This window comes from Acipenser ruthenus, chromosome 28 (assembly GCF_902713425.1).
Source record: "Acipenser ruthenus chromosome 28, fAciRut3.2 maternal haplotype, whole genome shotgun sequence".
Classification (NCBI taxonomy): domain Eukaryota; kingdom Metazoa; phylum Chordata; class Actinopteri; order Acipenseriformes; family Acipenseridae; genus Acipenser; species Acipenser ruthenus.
Window position 1 is genome coordinate 15,813,305 of NC_081216.1, and position 16,121 is coordinate 15,829,425.

Genomic DNA, 16,121 nt, shown 5'->3' on the forward strand with positions numbered 1-16,121 from the left:
AGCTACTTGTCTGTTACAGACTATAATCGTAATGTTTTTCCAGGATTTGTTTTTACTGTAGGCTACGTCATAAACTGTATAACTGTATTGTCAAAGTCAAAGACCCCACGTTTATTACCGATAACATCAGAGTATGGAGTACTTTCTCAGACACCACAGTCTGTTTTTAACTATCGTTGTGTTAACCGCTAGGTCCTAGCGCCGAATATCAGGGGATCTGTTTATAATCTCGGTTGTAATTAAGGCACTGGCTGAGTGATCGGTTTTTCTTAAAATGGAGTAAATGTTTTACTATACAGTTGCACCTTTTATTCACAGTAACTGTGGAATTGTTTAGTTCACAGTTGTGATACGTTTTCTTGGAGAAGATAGAGAGACAGCTAGACTGAGCAACCACCTTTATTTGTAAAGCTAGTTGAGTTAGTGTTATTATAAAGCTACTCGTATTCTAAAGAAAACGTCTGTGATGTGTCACACCATTCATTATAGGAGAGGGATGCTATATTCTGTTGTACCTTCTTAAGTGGGAGGGGGGGAATCGAGCTCAGCAGCACAAAAAAGACCCCATGGAGCTTGCTTGTCCGAGCTTGTTTTGTATAAAAAGGTGTCCATCTGCCATGTTTTCGATGTGGATTAAGTATTGTTTTCCACTTTAGAATTATAACGTGCTGTTTGTTTTTAGTTGAAGTTTTTCACCTGAAATGCAGATATTTGTTTACAGTTATTCAGCCAAAATGTAGCCTACATAAACCTGCACATGTTACACAAACAATGCAACTATTTTCTTTTAAGCAAGGACTGCAAAGCGAGTAATACCAGGGACATTTCAGAGAAGTATTTCAATATTTGTAAGCAATTTTTAATATAAACGTATTTTATATTAGTGCAACAAAAAAACAGTTAGGGACTATTGAAATATGTCAGATTTGTGAATTATTGACACATTAAAAATCATTATAAACTGTCAATTATGTAATATATTTCCTCTCAAGGCTACATTCATTTTGGCGGTGATGAAATTCCACAGGTTACGCCAGACCACTGTTATGCAGCTTTCTGTGTCCCCATAGAATTCTGTATCACCCGCATGATTCCATGCCTGTGCAGATGCAGTTTTTCAAAGCTGGACGCGGCTGAGCGATATTCCTGTGCCCGAGTCCCGCTGTGTTCTCAAGCACTACCATTGAGTTCTGCTGCAGTTTGCAACAACTATTGAAAACAAGACCAAACTAATTCTGTAGCAAAATAAAACAGCACATTTAACACCACTGATTTTCTACAGCACGCTCAGCCTCCTGCGTGGCTCAATACACGAAACCCTTGATTTAAAAGTAACCTTATAAAACTATTTATTTTGAAACACATTAATTTTATTACATGTAAATACTGTTCAGAAACATCAAGGGTTCACGCACGTATCGCGGTCTTGATCTACGCAGGCGTCAAATCTATGGGGATACAGGAATCTGCCTAACACAGCACATGCACAGCTGTAGCAGATACATGCTCGAGTTTACCTACAATTAAACAATTGGGATTTGTTTTAGAAACGTGATTGTGAATGTCAGTGTGGGTTTAACGTGTTTGCGCCTCGGTACGGTAGGTATAAACGTAACCTACATGTTATTAAAAATTAGGTTAATACATTTTTATAGATATATAAAATGTAAATTGGATAATTCATATTTATTACAGTTTACATTATAAAAACGGCCTTTCGGGAACAAGGATCGTTTCCATTAACCCTCTATTGCATGAATTGTGACTTCTAAAAAAAATCCTTCCTATGTTGGGAACTGTATATAGTATAGCATAATCACTTTCATTTGAGTAGAACTGTGCTTTATTTGTCGAATCCCTCCCACAATAAACTAACCCCAGGGGGCAGGGTTGTAAATACTGCTTTCAGTAGATTTTTTTTTTAATAAGAGTTTTTTTCCCCTTATATACAGTGCCAAAAACGCGAGTCTGGAGCCCAGAGCAGCCTTGAAGAATCTGGTCACCCACAGTCACCGTATAGCCACTGTTTCTTTTACCACGCAAGCATATTTAGTATTCGGGAATGTCCTTGCCCAACTCGGAGAAGAAAAGCCGGTGGAATTTTGGTAGATCTTTGTCCAAGAAAAACGCACAGGACAGGAGACAGTCAGCCCTGGAGATGACTGAAAACGCAGATAACAAGCAATATGAACCCATACAACCACTGGGTACCAGTCAAGAGCCTCCATCCATGGAACGGCAAGCCGGTCTAAGCAGGAGCCTAGACGAGGAAGTGTTTGTGGATACAGGGGTTTCACACCCTGTTCCACCTGTTCCCAGAGTAAACCTGGATCCCAGGGTATCAATCTACAGTGGCAGGCGACCCATTTTCACCCGGGCTAACATCCAAGGTCGAGTTTACAACTTCCTGGAGAGACCCAGCGGTTGGAAATGTTTCTTTTACCATTTCACTGTGTGAGTACATGCTTCTTAATCTTTTTGTAGCACAATTATATATATATATATATATATATATATATATATATATATATATATATATATATATATATATATATATATATATATATACACATTTGTATAGGTCGATGCCAGTTTAAAACGGTTATAATTTATTAAAACCTTTAAGTAACTTTTTGTGGGGATTTTGAACAGGATTTCTTAACTAAATATGCAATAAAAACTCTCAAGGCACAACGGTGAAGTAACATTGAACCGTGTTGAGGTGGCCCCTGCACTAGTAGGCTGTAACAAATGTCTATATTTCAGGTTAGCCTGTACTAACATGACGGCAACCACCACATCGCTGCACTGGTCAGCGGAGCACAGTTTACCGAATTTATATCGAGCATCTTATTTTTTTCTTTTTTCTTTATTTTTATTTTTTAAAAGAGAAACTTCATTTTTTTTTTTAAAATAAAGTTCACTGTAAAAACACATCTTGAATTAAACATTGATCTTATGCAATTTTAATCACAAATAAATGTTTATTTTGATTGCTTCAGTATACAAGAACAGGACAAGTGATATCAAAATAGACATTATACACTATATAAATGCCAAAGTGTGCTCAATCTTTTGATATATCAGTTTAAATTAATTTCTAAACATTTGGTTGCTATAATTACGTTGATATAATTATTCCAAAGTACACCGACATTATTATGTAGTTTTTATTTATGTATTTATTTTTAAAGCGAGGATTGAAAGGTTGTAATGTGAAAGTTTTCCTTGAATGCCAAGAATAGGAACAAAATGCAATGGTAATGTTAAGTGCAAATTGACAAAATATGACCATCTGATATATATTTGTGCATGTCAAACTTTCTAATGGTGGGGGGTTTAAACCTCAAAACCTTTAGCTCAGACCCTTCACACATTCTAATGTTAAAAGTGGGTCGAGGATTGTAAAGATACAGATGCATTGTACAAGTTCATCCCATACATGCTCAATTGGATTGAGATCCGGGGATGGAAGGTGCTCCTCAAACCATGTATCATTCATTCTGTTCATAATACTGCTGTATCCATAAACGGAAACAAAATGATTGGGGAGGTAATAAGACACTTTTGGCTAATACTTCCACCACTGTAATCATTTAATATCAGGTGTACCTTGCAATACTAATGACAATAACTCTTTGTTAACATTTCTAACTGATAAGCCGGTCTAGTACAAGTACTTCATGTACTTGTATAAATGAGAGAGCACACTTGTTTATACTCTCTCTTGTAGTTCTAAGAATTGTATGGGAAATACATCTGTCTGTTTTTATTTATTTATTTATTTATTTATTTATTTTTATTTATTTATTAATTGTTTTAACTTTTTTTTTTTAACTGATTTAGTTCAAGGAGTGCCCTGAACGTTACTATTTTCCAATATAGCCCTGACTAAATCCAATATTAAATTCTTAATTAAGTTTCTATCTGTCTTTAGCCTGCTGGTGGCTATGTAATGTCAGTTTACATTTTAAAAGGAACATTAACTCTGGTTACAATCAGTTCTTTAATATTTAATATTGCTTTATACAGTGGTTTTAGCAAGGTGATAGTACTATTACCGGTATCTTTGGATAAATGGGGACTGAGGGTATGCTATCTGCTGTTAGATGGCATGCTGTTGCCAGTGTATCTCAGTTTAAATCCTTCTGGTAAAAGTTACATTTGATTTTCACTAATCTGAACCCAGGTATAATTAATTGACCAATAATCGAACCATTCAATCATAATGAAATGCATGCTTCAGAAAGAAAATGTTAACATGTTTCTTGATGATAGATTTGATGATGAACAAAAACCGGGAGACACAGCGGCCCTCCAGGACCAGGCTTGAGTAGAAATCACAATGACTATAGGCTTGGTCTCTGGGGTTCAATTGTTCAGACATGACAAACCATGGTAAACTTCAAAAACCTTTGTCTGTCACCACCTCCCATCATTAAAAACAAACAGCAACAAACAGTGCCATTGCCTGAGCAGCCACTTGACTAGGCCTTAACAGCATTTTGACTGTACGTTCATGGTGTTATTTTTGCCATTTCAAATGTTTCTCCTTTAATTCTTTGGAGTAGTGTATTAACTATGATATGATGTCACCAGCTTTCAAGACCCCCTGCATGTGTGAATGGAAATTTTAAAGAAACACTGTTACTCTACCTATTTATACTTGCATATCAGAAACCAAAAAAAAAAAACAATAACATTGTAAACAACAGTAATGTGTCTTTCAATTTGCACTTACACCTGAGGAAGAGTCATTTTGAGGTCTGGAAATGGGTCATTTAATCTAATAAACAGTATCAAAACTACAAATCGACTTGATTAACACAATAACACCTCTTTCAAAAAATGTTTATTGCGGATATTTGATGAAATATGAAAAACATAAGGCTAGACAAGGCATTTTAGTACAGTTTATGCATTACATAAGAACAAGAACATCTATATATTTATCTATATATATCTATATATCTATATCTATCTATCTATCTATTTATCTATCTATCTATCTATCTATATAATATACAGATAGATATACGGTATTCCAGCCCACTAATATGAACACAGTCCAGGATTAGCTAGTCAACTTTATGTGATATGCATTCATGAGAAAAACTTTTCATGAATTTTCAGCAGAAAACCTTTTTCAGAGTTACTTAGAACTTGCACATTTTAAAGCTGCCCTACAATTATGTTCAGTTACACTAACTTACAATTATATTTATTGTATTCTTTCATAATAAAGCCTCTGTGGAATCTAATCCCTCAGGAAACAGGCCGCCTTGGCATTCTAGTTTTTGTACATACCTCAAACAGAGCTCTGGCTAGCTTGAGTCTCTATAAAAACTTCTCCTACAGCTCTGCAAGGTCATGCAGTTCCCAGAATGTTTGTGATGTGGACTGTGGATGAAGTTAAGACACATTCACTTTACCTAGAACTTGAGCTGGATTTGACTCCAGATGAAAGGACAATAGAATTGTGCATTATCCATGTTGCCCCAGCCCCTGGGATGGCATGATTTTTATGGCCTGGAAATTAAAATATCACATTTCAGATGGTGTGATTTAGAATTCTGTGAAAGGATAATTTTCAACATATTTCTCATTTAGACAACATTCTCCCAATTAACTTATTACACTACAAATCATCTTTTTGACTCCCACTCCCCTTTTTGTCTCCTTCCCTCTGTCTATAATAATGTACATATCTCTGTGATCTGTAGAACTAACAACTGAGCAGCCTTACAGAGTCTCCTGTATGCATTTTATTGATGTGTGTGTAAGAGAGGACTGGAAGTACTATAACACTGATTTCCCAAATTAATGCTACTCATTTTAAAGGTAGAATAAATCTTGTGTATGAAACTAAATAATTATCTCGCCTATGATCGTTCATGTTGTTAGCAGCAGTAATTAGCTAACCCATAACAACGCAATTGTCAGCAGGGAAGCTCACGCAGGCGTAGAACAAGAGACTAATAATCAAATAAGTCTCAATCTCTTACGTTTACTCACACATTGATGACGAAAAAAAGCCCTTTAGCAATTGATGATTAAGAGATACCTACAAAACCTGCAGAATTGCAGCACTCCAGGACCAGGGTTGGCTACCCCTGAACTAGGGCAGGGTTTCCTAATCCTGGTCCTGGGGGACCCCTCTGTCTGCTGGTTTTCATTCCAACCGAGTTCTCAATTATTAGTTCAATTAAGGGTTTGATTAAGTAATGTGCTAAGTTGAGGTGAATATGTTGTCATGGAAATTAAGAGACTGTAGATGTACATCACAGTCCAGCCCCTCTGGCTACATTATCTATATGACAAGGAGTTTGCAGTAAATGCAACACAGCCTTTAAAAAGCATTATTGAGCATGTCCAAGCAAGCACTTCTGTTTATTCAGATACTTGTTGCTTGGCAGGGAGGGGAGCTGAGAGCTATGGTAACAAGTTGGCACCTCTCTGATCCCAGCCTGGCCTTGGGATTTAGATTTTGCTTTGTTTCTTTACCAATGATGAAATTCCTTCGAGTAGCAAGTTTAGTAGTCGCTGATTGATCGCTCAGTAGCTCTAGGCTTCCCTACAATGACCCCATGACCAACCTTATTAGAAAATGTTCTTCAGTGTACTAATTAAGCTGTGTGTGAACATCATCATAATAATAATATCTTTATTTTTATATAGCACCTTTCATAGTGGACCACCATCACAAAGCGCTTTACAGAGGTAGGCTGTGAACTGTGCATTATATGCAGAGTCACTTAAAATAGGACATTGATTTAACATCTCATCCGGGTCAGTCAGTGGCAGAGGTGGGATTTGAACCGGTTACCTGGTTACAAGCCCTGGACTTTAACCACTGGACCACACTGCCCCCATCATTATGATTAATCTGTTAATGATGGGGATATGGAGCTAAGGTTAAGGTTAAATAACAGCAAACTCCCAAGTCCCATGCCAAAAAAAATTTCAGGCTTCACTGAAGTCAATTACTCACTCCACCACCCTAAAGACACTTCCTGTGCATCAGGTATTACAACCCCCACCTGAACCTCAAAGTGGGATCAGAAGGGGTCTTAATGCCTGTTGCGCAGAAAATCAAAGTGAATAAAAAGATAATAATTCCGGAAAATCTTATTCGTCGCTACTTGAAGATATACACACTGCTGCAGGCCCTGCATTAGACTTTAAGAGATCACTTGATTAGATTACATAGACATTGACGTGACTCTTTGCAAAAGAAGCGATTGGTTACTGAGGACTTTTAAAAGAACGCAAATTACCAGATGCCTCATGCTCTGCTATCCTTCTCAGTGCTGTAAAGAATCGCTGCTTTTTACACCACTGTCACATTTTCAATGTTTGCGTTCCTTTACATGTCCAAACGTGCCGGAAGTGTGGTAATGAAATATCTTCAAGGAATATTAGGAGCATTCAAAAAGAAAATGAATATAATGTGCATCTTTTAAACAGGACCTATGACATGACCGTAATTATTTACTTGAATTATTTTGTTAGCCCTATGTACTTTAAGGTGTAGGTCAGTGCCCAAGTCCACCACTCTTGCTTGTTAAAATTTTTAACTGCAGTTTTTGCTGGGGGGGGGGGGGGGGGGTTGGTTGGGTTTAAGTGCTAGCCTGCCAAGAATAGCCACAACCTTATCTGCTGTAGTGTGTTCATCAAAAGTGTGTTCAGTGTGTTAGTCATTTAAAAAAAAAAAAAAACCCTGGCAGTTGCTGAGATGTTCCACTGCTCGTGGTAACAGCTAGGATGCATTCCAGAATGGTGTAGGGCTCTTATCAGTGCACATTTCTGATATTGCAGCTCTGCTTCTAAACGTTGCATTGCTTATTTTTACTTTAGTAGAACCTGTTGGTTGATCACATACCTTAAAAATAATTATAGTTTAAAATATATATATATAAACCTTACCTATTGGGCACTTCAGTGCATTATATGTGTCAAATGACCAGTTTTAAAAGAAACATGGTAACAGTAAACATGTATTTTCTTTATGTAAAATTATATCCGATGCTACCCTTGGTTAAATAAACCTCTGTTTGGTATGAATGATTTCAGATAGTGTTACGCTTGTTTGATTTTCACTAATCTGAACCCAGGTATAATTAATTGACCAATAATCGAACCATTCAATCATAATGAAATGCATGCTTCAGAAAGAAAATGTTAACATGTTTCTTGATGATAGATTTGATGATGAACAAAAACCGGGAGACACAGCGGCCCTCCAGGACCAGGCTTGAGTAGAAATCACAATGACTATAGGCTTGGTCTCTGGGGTTCAATTGTTCAGACATGACAAACCATGGTAAATTTCAAAAACCTTTGTCTGTCACCACCTCCCATCATTAAAAACAAACAGCAACAAACAGTGCCATTGCCTGAGCAGCCACTTGACTAGGCCTTAACAGCATTTTGACTGTACGTTCATGGTGTTATTTTTGCCATTTCAAATGTTTCTCCTTTAATTCTTTGGAGTAGTGTATTAACTATGATATGACGTCACCAGCTTTCAAGACCCCCTGCATGTGTGAATGGAAATTTTAAAGAAACACTGTTACTCTTCCTATTTATACTTGCATATCAGAAACCAAAAAAAAAAAAAAACAATAACATTGTAAACAACAGTAATGTGTCTTTCAATTTGCACTTACACCTGAGGAAGAGTCATTTTGAGGTCTGGAAATGGGTCATTTAATCTAATAAACAGTATCAAAACTACAAATCGACTTGATTAACACAATAACACCTCTTTCAAAAAATGTTTATTGCGGATATTTGATGAAATATGAAAAACATAAGGCTAGACAAGGCATTTTAGTACAGTTTATGCATTACATAAGAACAAGAACATCTATATATTTATCTATATATATATCTATATATCTATATCTATCTATCTATCTATCTATCTATATAATATACAGATAGATATACGGTATTCCAGCCCACTAATATGAACACAGTCCAGGATTAGCTAGTCAACTTTATGTGATATGTGTTACGCTTGTTTGAGCATTTTACCTGGAGTCTTCTTTCCTGTCAGTAACTGTTTAATGGCTTTAAATAACCAGTCAGATGCTTTCCCTATTGCTATGCCCAGAAGACAATGCTGAGGTGTTATGAGCCAGAAAGTTCAAGTTTAACACATTTCCTGTGAAAAACCAAGAATGTTGAAACTTCCTTAAACCTAAAGTAGCAACAGATACTATGATAAAAAAATACAAAAATTGTGTCATAAGAAGAATACTCTCTTCCAGGCTTCTCTTTTTTTTATACCTCAGGCTTCGTTCATCCCTCCGTGCTTATGAGGTTCCCTGGGATGCTCCTTTGCGTCCTTATCCTTTTGGTAGATATTTTCTGCAGCTCTCCTAGCTCAGGACTTGTATCATATATGCATAATAAACCTGTAGCTTACAATGTCAAGACCCTTCCAATTATGCTCATTTGGGATAGAGAGTTAAGCAAGGTTGCTGTCACCCCTGACTGGGAAACTGTCTGGGAAAATATTTTTATATCATCCAAAAATCTGGCCCATCAGCTTATTCATTTTAAAGTGGCTCATAGATTCTATGCTACTCCACTTAGGAGGTTTCAGATGAAAATTGCTGCAGATCCTATGTGCCAGGCTTGTGCCTCGGGAGTGACGGGCACTTACTTACATATGTTCTGGGAGTGCCCAAAAATGGTTACCTTTTGGCAGTTTGTTGTGACTACTGTGGGCTCTCTATTGGGTCTGGCGGTGCCCCTCTCTCCTGAGGTACTCCTACTGGCTGATGCTGACATCACACTCCAGGAAGCTCTTCCAGGCAGGGATGACGGCAGCCAAGAAAAGTATTCTGAAGGGATGGATGGAGCAGTCTATTTCTTTCTCTTCGGTCTGGCTAGATTACTTTTACGATAGTATTATTTTAGAAAGATCCATGGGACTTCTTTGTGGACCAGGTGGCACAGCTATTTTAGTTTTGTATTAGCTTTTTACTCTTTTGTTGTTTTTCTAGGAGTTGTGTAATTTTTCTCTATTTATATTATTATTGACTATTTGTATTTTTATTATTTTCTTTTTGTGTTTGTTTTATTTGTTTCAATTGTATTGATTTCCTTTCTTGTCCCCTTCCCTTGGGGTGGAGTTAAAATGTAAAAATATAAAATAAAAAACAGTTTAAACTAAAAATTGTGTGATAAAATAATAGCTTAATCCGATCAAAATTCTGCAAATGTAAAAAAGTTTTCCTCTGACTTTATTTTGTATTAAATGACTTTTCTCCAGGGCCAAGTATTATAGAACAATTGAAGGTCATATAATCAAAAAAAAAATTTGCTCCGCAAACATGAATACTATTGCTGTTGAATAATTTATGAATGGGAGATTTTGTTTTGTTCCCTTATCCGTTTTATGATGTTTGTTATCATTCTGAGTGGTTCTTTTGGCAATTAATGTCAGATCACTAGATGACTCGTACCTCTCTAGAAAGACATGTCTAGCCTCCAGTTACACTCAGAATGATTGCAAACATCAAAAAGGTAAGTGGGCAGTAAAAGAACTAAGAAAGACTTTCAAAGCTACTTGATCTACGCTGTGTGAGTTTCTTGGTGTAATGAATCGCATTTAATATTTGAACAGTGTCAATATTTAGATGAATTGATTAGGATAGAAAGTTATCAAAAAATTAATCCTGAGCAAAATGAGTGAATAGTGTTCAGTATTATAAAATGTTTTGATGGGTACAATAGCAAAGTCATAAAACATCATAATAATAAGCAGCAGCTCACAATAGGATTAGTGTCATGATACTGTAACATGTTAGAGTGTACTTGAAGAGTAAGTAGCGGGGTTCCCAAAAAAATAGCGTTACACGTCCCCACATGTTGCTACAACTGTTTAAATAATGTACCTGTCATTTTTTCTTTTAATTGTTAACAGAACGCTTTTTACGCTTCTAACTTTAAAGTCTGTTTCAAAGCTCTTTTCAAAATGTCCGCTCTAGTGCACTGATAGTGTAAGGATTATTGCCCACATGGTCAAACAGGTAACACAACAATAGCGATCCATGATGTGGAACGGAACAGAAAAGCCAGAGCGCTTTTTAATAGATATATATATATTTTTTTTTAATTGTTCTTCCTGCATTGATTTTAGAGGACAGTTCTCAAGCCCCAGTGCACTAGAGCGGACATTTTGAAAAGAGCTTTGAAACAGACGTTAAAGTTATAAATGTAAAAAGCTGTCAGGATGTTAACAATGACAATTAAAATTCCAGGTACATTATTAAACAGTTGTAGCAACACGAGGGGATGTTTAACGCTATATTTTTCGGAACGCCGCTACTTACTACTGTATACTGTAGACAGAGAGTAGGTGGGTGTGCCGAGGAATGGCGAAGGGTGTAAAGTCCTGGCACACATATGTAAGCAAAAAAAAAAAAAAAAGTGTACTATATGCACAACTTTGAAAAGTGGACCAGATCTTTTGGACCAGATCAATTGTTCCATATTGCTTTTAGAATAAACTAATTAACTTTCTCAAAACAGTTGAAATGGGGTTATTGAACTGCAAACAGAATGGGCTTTTAAAAAAATGGGCCTTAACAAAACCTTCCTTAACCCAGTCCTGACCCATTTCCATTCCAAGTGCTGTCCAGTTTTAACTTTAGCCATTTTCTTTGCCCCCAGAATGCTTTGTTTTTGTTCTTACACTCACACACACAAAGAAAATTCTAGTTGAACATAAAAATCACCTGCCATAACACTGTCAATAGGGTGTAAGGATGGCACTGTTTTTTTCAACTATATATATGAAAGGCAGGCAGGAAATATACATCGGTACAGTATGTGACTGGATTGTATGTCAGCTCCCCTTGTGCTTTGTATCTTCTGGTTAGTGATACTTTGTAATGCACTGTACATGTAAACCGCGCCGTATATTTCATGTTCTGCAATTTATACTCCATAAATGTGTGTCCTAGGCCTTTGCCGTCTGTTTCTTTACGGTTTGGCAGATTAATACAGTAAGTGATGTCGAGGGTGACACTAATAAAGACACATAATGCCTTTCATCAGTGAAGTGACAGCAGGGATAATGCACCTGTTTGTGTGTATACATGCTTTAAAAACAGCAAGTGCTTTGTTCATTTACAGAATGGTTTTATAGAATGGGGAAACACCATTTTCACCTGTGTCATCTTGCTGCAAGAATCACTGATGTTAAAGTAATTGTTGCAGTTCCATTATTTATATAGATCCACAATGTCCAGGTTTTAAAGTTATGAAATGTAATTCTTTTAAAAAGTAATATCTGGCACTAGGTTAATAAAATCTCTCTTTACAAACCATACTTTTAGATATTTGCATTTCCTTAGTCGTTTCAACAACTTCTTTCCTGTCATTTAACCTTTCAGCTGTTTCCCCTGAAATTACCTTGGAAATGTAACAGATTTCCTGAGAGTAAGACATGGGAACAGGGCAATGCAGCTTTTATATATCACAGAGTACATGTCAGGGATTTCTGTTTTATATCAAATTAAACAGTTATGTGAGCAGCAGCTATCACGTAGTGTATATCGTTGTAAAATGACAGTATTAGCTATGGCCAAAAGTTTTGCATCACCCTATAGAATTTGCTTCATAAAGTCGAATGGAATCCTGCTGAATATTGTTACTTTAACATATTGAATTGCATAGTTTTTCATATACTTTAATGAAAAACTGACAAATTGAAAAATGTGACATTTTGAAATCTAACATGAAGTACTGTACTACTATTATGGCTTCCGGTAGACTTTTGCAATATCTTTTTATAGTCGTCTTCTCTTTCGGGGAACCAGGGTTACATCCGTAACCTAACCTTATCATTGCAGATACTAACTGCACATCAAAATGTGGGGGCACAGAAATTCCATCTTGCTCAGACTTGCACCGAGACTACCCTAAAGGTCAAATTTATTGTCAAGTATTCACAATTGCAGAAACAGGTATAAATAAGATTAAGAACACACTACCTGCAATAATAAAAGCCTTTAAATAATAATTCAAATTCAGAGGGTAAAAAGTATTCCTTTTTAAGTTGGTTTCTTATGGACAAAGAGATATTGTAGGGGGACTGTTTAAGAAAACAGAGTGAAAATCTATTCGAAAGCCAAGTCTTATCAACTTTACCAAGTCATTTTAACATGCTGTTGTGACGTAATGCACATTTATAAACTCCCTTCCACGCCTTGCATTTGCACTCATCTTCGACCTTGGGCTCAAATGTCAAACAAAAGGGTATAATGAAAAAGCATTGGCCCTTGTAATTAGTATGGGCTTCACACTTTCTAGCACACTTTCTTCTAGGTGTACAATGGCATTTTTTTCATCTTCGCTTAAAGAAAGTGTGCATGAAAACATAAATCAATCAATAACTTCTTGGCAGTGCTGTGGGTTGTGCCTGTTGGAAGCCGGCGGTTTCTGTGGTACTATGCAGGTTTAAAAAAAAAAAAAAAAAGTCCTTTGCCGCCTGAAAGTCTCTAAACACAATATAACATTCTTAATTTACTGTTTACTTTTGATCCCTAACCAGAGAGGCCTCTTAAATAGCACTTTATTCCACGAGGTAGAGTTTTAGAACACAAAACATTGTTTGCTTTAAGATATGTCGGTCCTGCTATTGAAGGTCAAATGAACAATGGCACACACAGTACAGGAGCTGATCAGAATGGCAGAAATCTACAGAGACAAGCAATATTTCATTTTGTAGACTGCTGAGGGTCTTTCAGCCAATCACAGAGAGCAGATTTCACCTGCTGTATTCCATGACACATCAACCACACCGTATTTGGTTCTCACTGTGCTGTACTCTCCATATCGGTATGGTTGACATCCCCTGCTTTAAAAAATCATACCTGAGGCACCTCTTGGAATTCCATTCAACTTCAAAGTCAATTCAAAACGGTGACACCACAAGCGTCCACTTTATTGGTATTCTTTTTATCAATCTTTTTCCTCTTTTTACAGTGAAATACAAATATCACAACATCACAACATTTGAATAGTAGTTTAATTTTCATAAGTGGTTTCTGCAGGATTACTATACTATCTGTTTCACACTAAGCAGCACACAAACATTGCTTAATTTGTGTTGCTTTTTATTTCTATTTTATTTGGGATTTCATTGGTTTTCTTGCTCAGAATTTGCATTCGTATGTGTCACTGTTTTATACGGGATTTGTAGATAACTAGCGTATTATGAAGAGTGTTAAAGACCACCTGCAGTGTGTACAAGGAATGCATTGTTACCTTTACTGTGTCCCATGTTGTCTGTATTGCAGCATTTGTATATGTTTCAACATTTTTAGTCACACATCATAAATCGACTGGTGAATGCATTTCACAACATTTAGTCTGCAGCGTTCACCAGGAGAGAGAATTTCTCTTGTAAACATTGCAGTGTTTCCAATGCTGGTTTTCTGTTTCCTGTTCTCACATTATGCATCTCCTTTCCATCAGAGCACCAGCTTTGTTGCAGGAGGGAGCATGATCTGGATACACTGCAGTGTTTAAAAGAAAAATAATCTTACTCCTTGGGAACCAAATATTCCAATCAGGAATTCAAAGTCTAACGATTGTTGTGAGGGAAGAAGAATTGTTTTGCGCTCGGCTTTGTGTAAGCAGCATTTTTTTTTTTTTTAATAAGGCAGTGTTTGTGGAATATTCATCAACAAACATTATTATTATTATTATTATTATTATTATTATTATTAATAATAATAATAATAATAATAATAATAATAATAATAATAATAATAATAATAATAATATCACACATTTTATATTGTATTATGATTTTGTATGAATCCAGTGCAAATTATTGACATCTTCTGCTTCCTTTACCTGCCTGATGCTTCAACAGAATGTTAGAACTGTTAGAAAGATGCATTCTAAATGCACAAGACCTCATCTAGAATATTGTGTTCAGTTCTGGTCACCTCGCTACAAAAAGGATATTGCTGCTCTAGAAAGAGTGCAAAGAATAGCGACCACAATTATTCCGGGTTTAAACAGCATGTCATATGCAGACAGGCTTAAAGAATTGAATCTATTCAGTCTTGATCAAAGAAGACTACGCGGTGATCTGATTCAAGCATTCAGAATTCTAAAAGGTATTGACAATGTCGACCCAGGGTACTTTTTCGACCTGAAAAAAGAAACAAGGACACAAATGGAGATTAGATAAAGGGGCATTCAGAAAAGAAGATAGGAGGCACTTTTTTATACACTGGGATCCTTCAAAAAGCTGTTTGAGATTCTGGGATCAACCAAATGAGCAAGATGGGCTGAAGGGCCTCATCTCGTTTGTAAAATTTCTTATGTTATGTTCTTATGAGTGGTTAGGGGTGCAGTTCTGCAAATCTCTTTACCTTTTGAGCTACATTGAGCTTGTCTGGAGAATTACCAATTGCAAGCCCTAAACCAACTTCCTCATTCTATTCAAGTCACTGTGACAGTGTGCCCTTTCAACTTTGCTAGCCCCATCTAATCTGTTTATATAGATAGTGTAGGTGGGGCTGGTAGAGTTGAAAGGTCACATTGTCACATGATTAAGAGGGAATGAGGAAGGTTGTTCAAATCCATCAGACAAGCTCAATGCCAGGCACAGTTTCTCAAAGTTCATAAGAGTAAGCCATGTACACAGACCTGCTAAATCACACGCAAGCCTCAAGGGTGCATAGATAATATAAAATGTTTTTGTTAGTCTTTTTGTCTCGGATAGAACCTCTCTTACGTCAAACCTGATGTCAGTATTATTTCCACTCTGATAATGACTGATTGTGAAAGCAGGTTGAACTTTATATAATGTGTGTATTATAATATAGGATTAGCGATTGGATTAAGGAGTGTTAAAACACATATAGCTAACAAAAGAACTCCAATAAATCAACCTAATATGTAGTGCCAATGTCATCACTTCATAGATTCATAGCATTTGTAAACAATAAAACTGACCAATGTCTCTGGCAGTCTTTTCCATGCTGCCCTTCCTGTTGAATAGAAGGAACGCATCCAACACAGATCAGTTGCTTCTGGGAGTACTTGTAGGAAAGACAGTTCAGAATGTGTTGGGTGTGTTT

The 16,121-nt window shown here is 36.4% G+C and overlaps 1 protein-coding gene across 4 annotated transcripts in view; it reads left to right on the forward strand.

Annotated features, from left to right (window-relative positions):
- Nucleotides 1-16,121, forward strand: part of LOC117434639 (potassium voltage-gated channel subfamily KQT member 1-like) — a 358,344-nt gene that overhangs the window by 16,363 nt on the left and 325,860 nt on the right. For 3 of the 4 annotated variants that reach the window (XM_034057236.3, XM_059002773.1, XM_034057235.3), the window contains exon 2: nucleotides 1,953-2,454. In XM_034057236.3, coding sequence (XP_033913127.1) covers nucleotides 2,063-2,454 — 392 coding nt within the window. In that variant the 5' untranslated portion in view covers nucleotides 1,953-2,062. Of the gene's footprint in view, nucleotides 1-1,481; nucleotides 1,600-1,952; nucleotides 2,455-16,121 lie in introns of those variants that run through there. The other variant, XM_059002771.1, reaches the window with a different exon arrangement.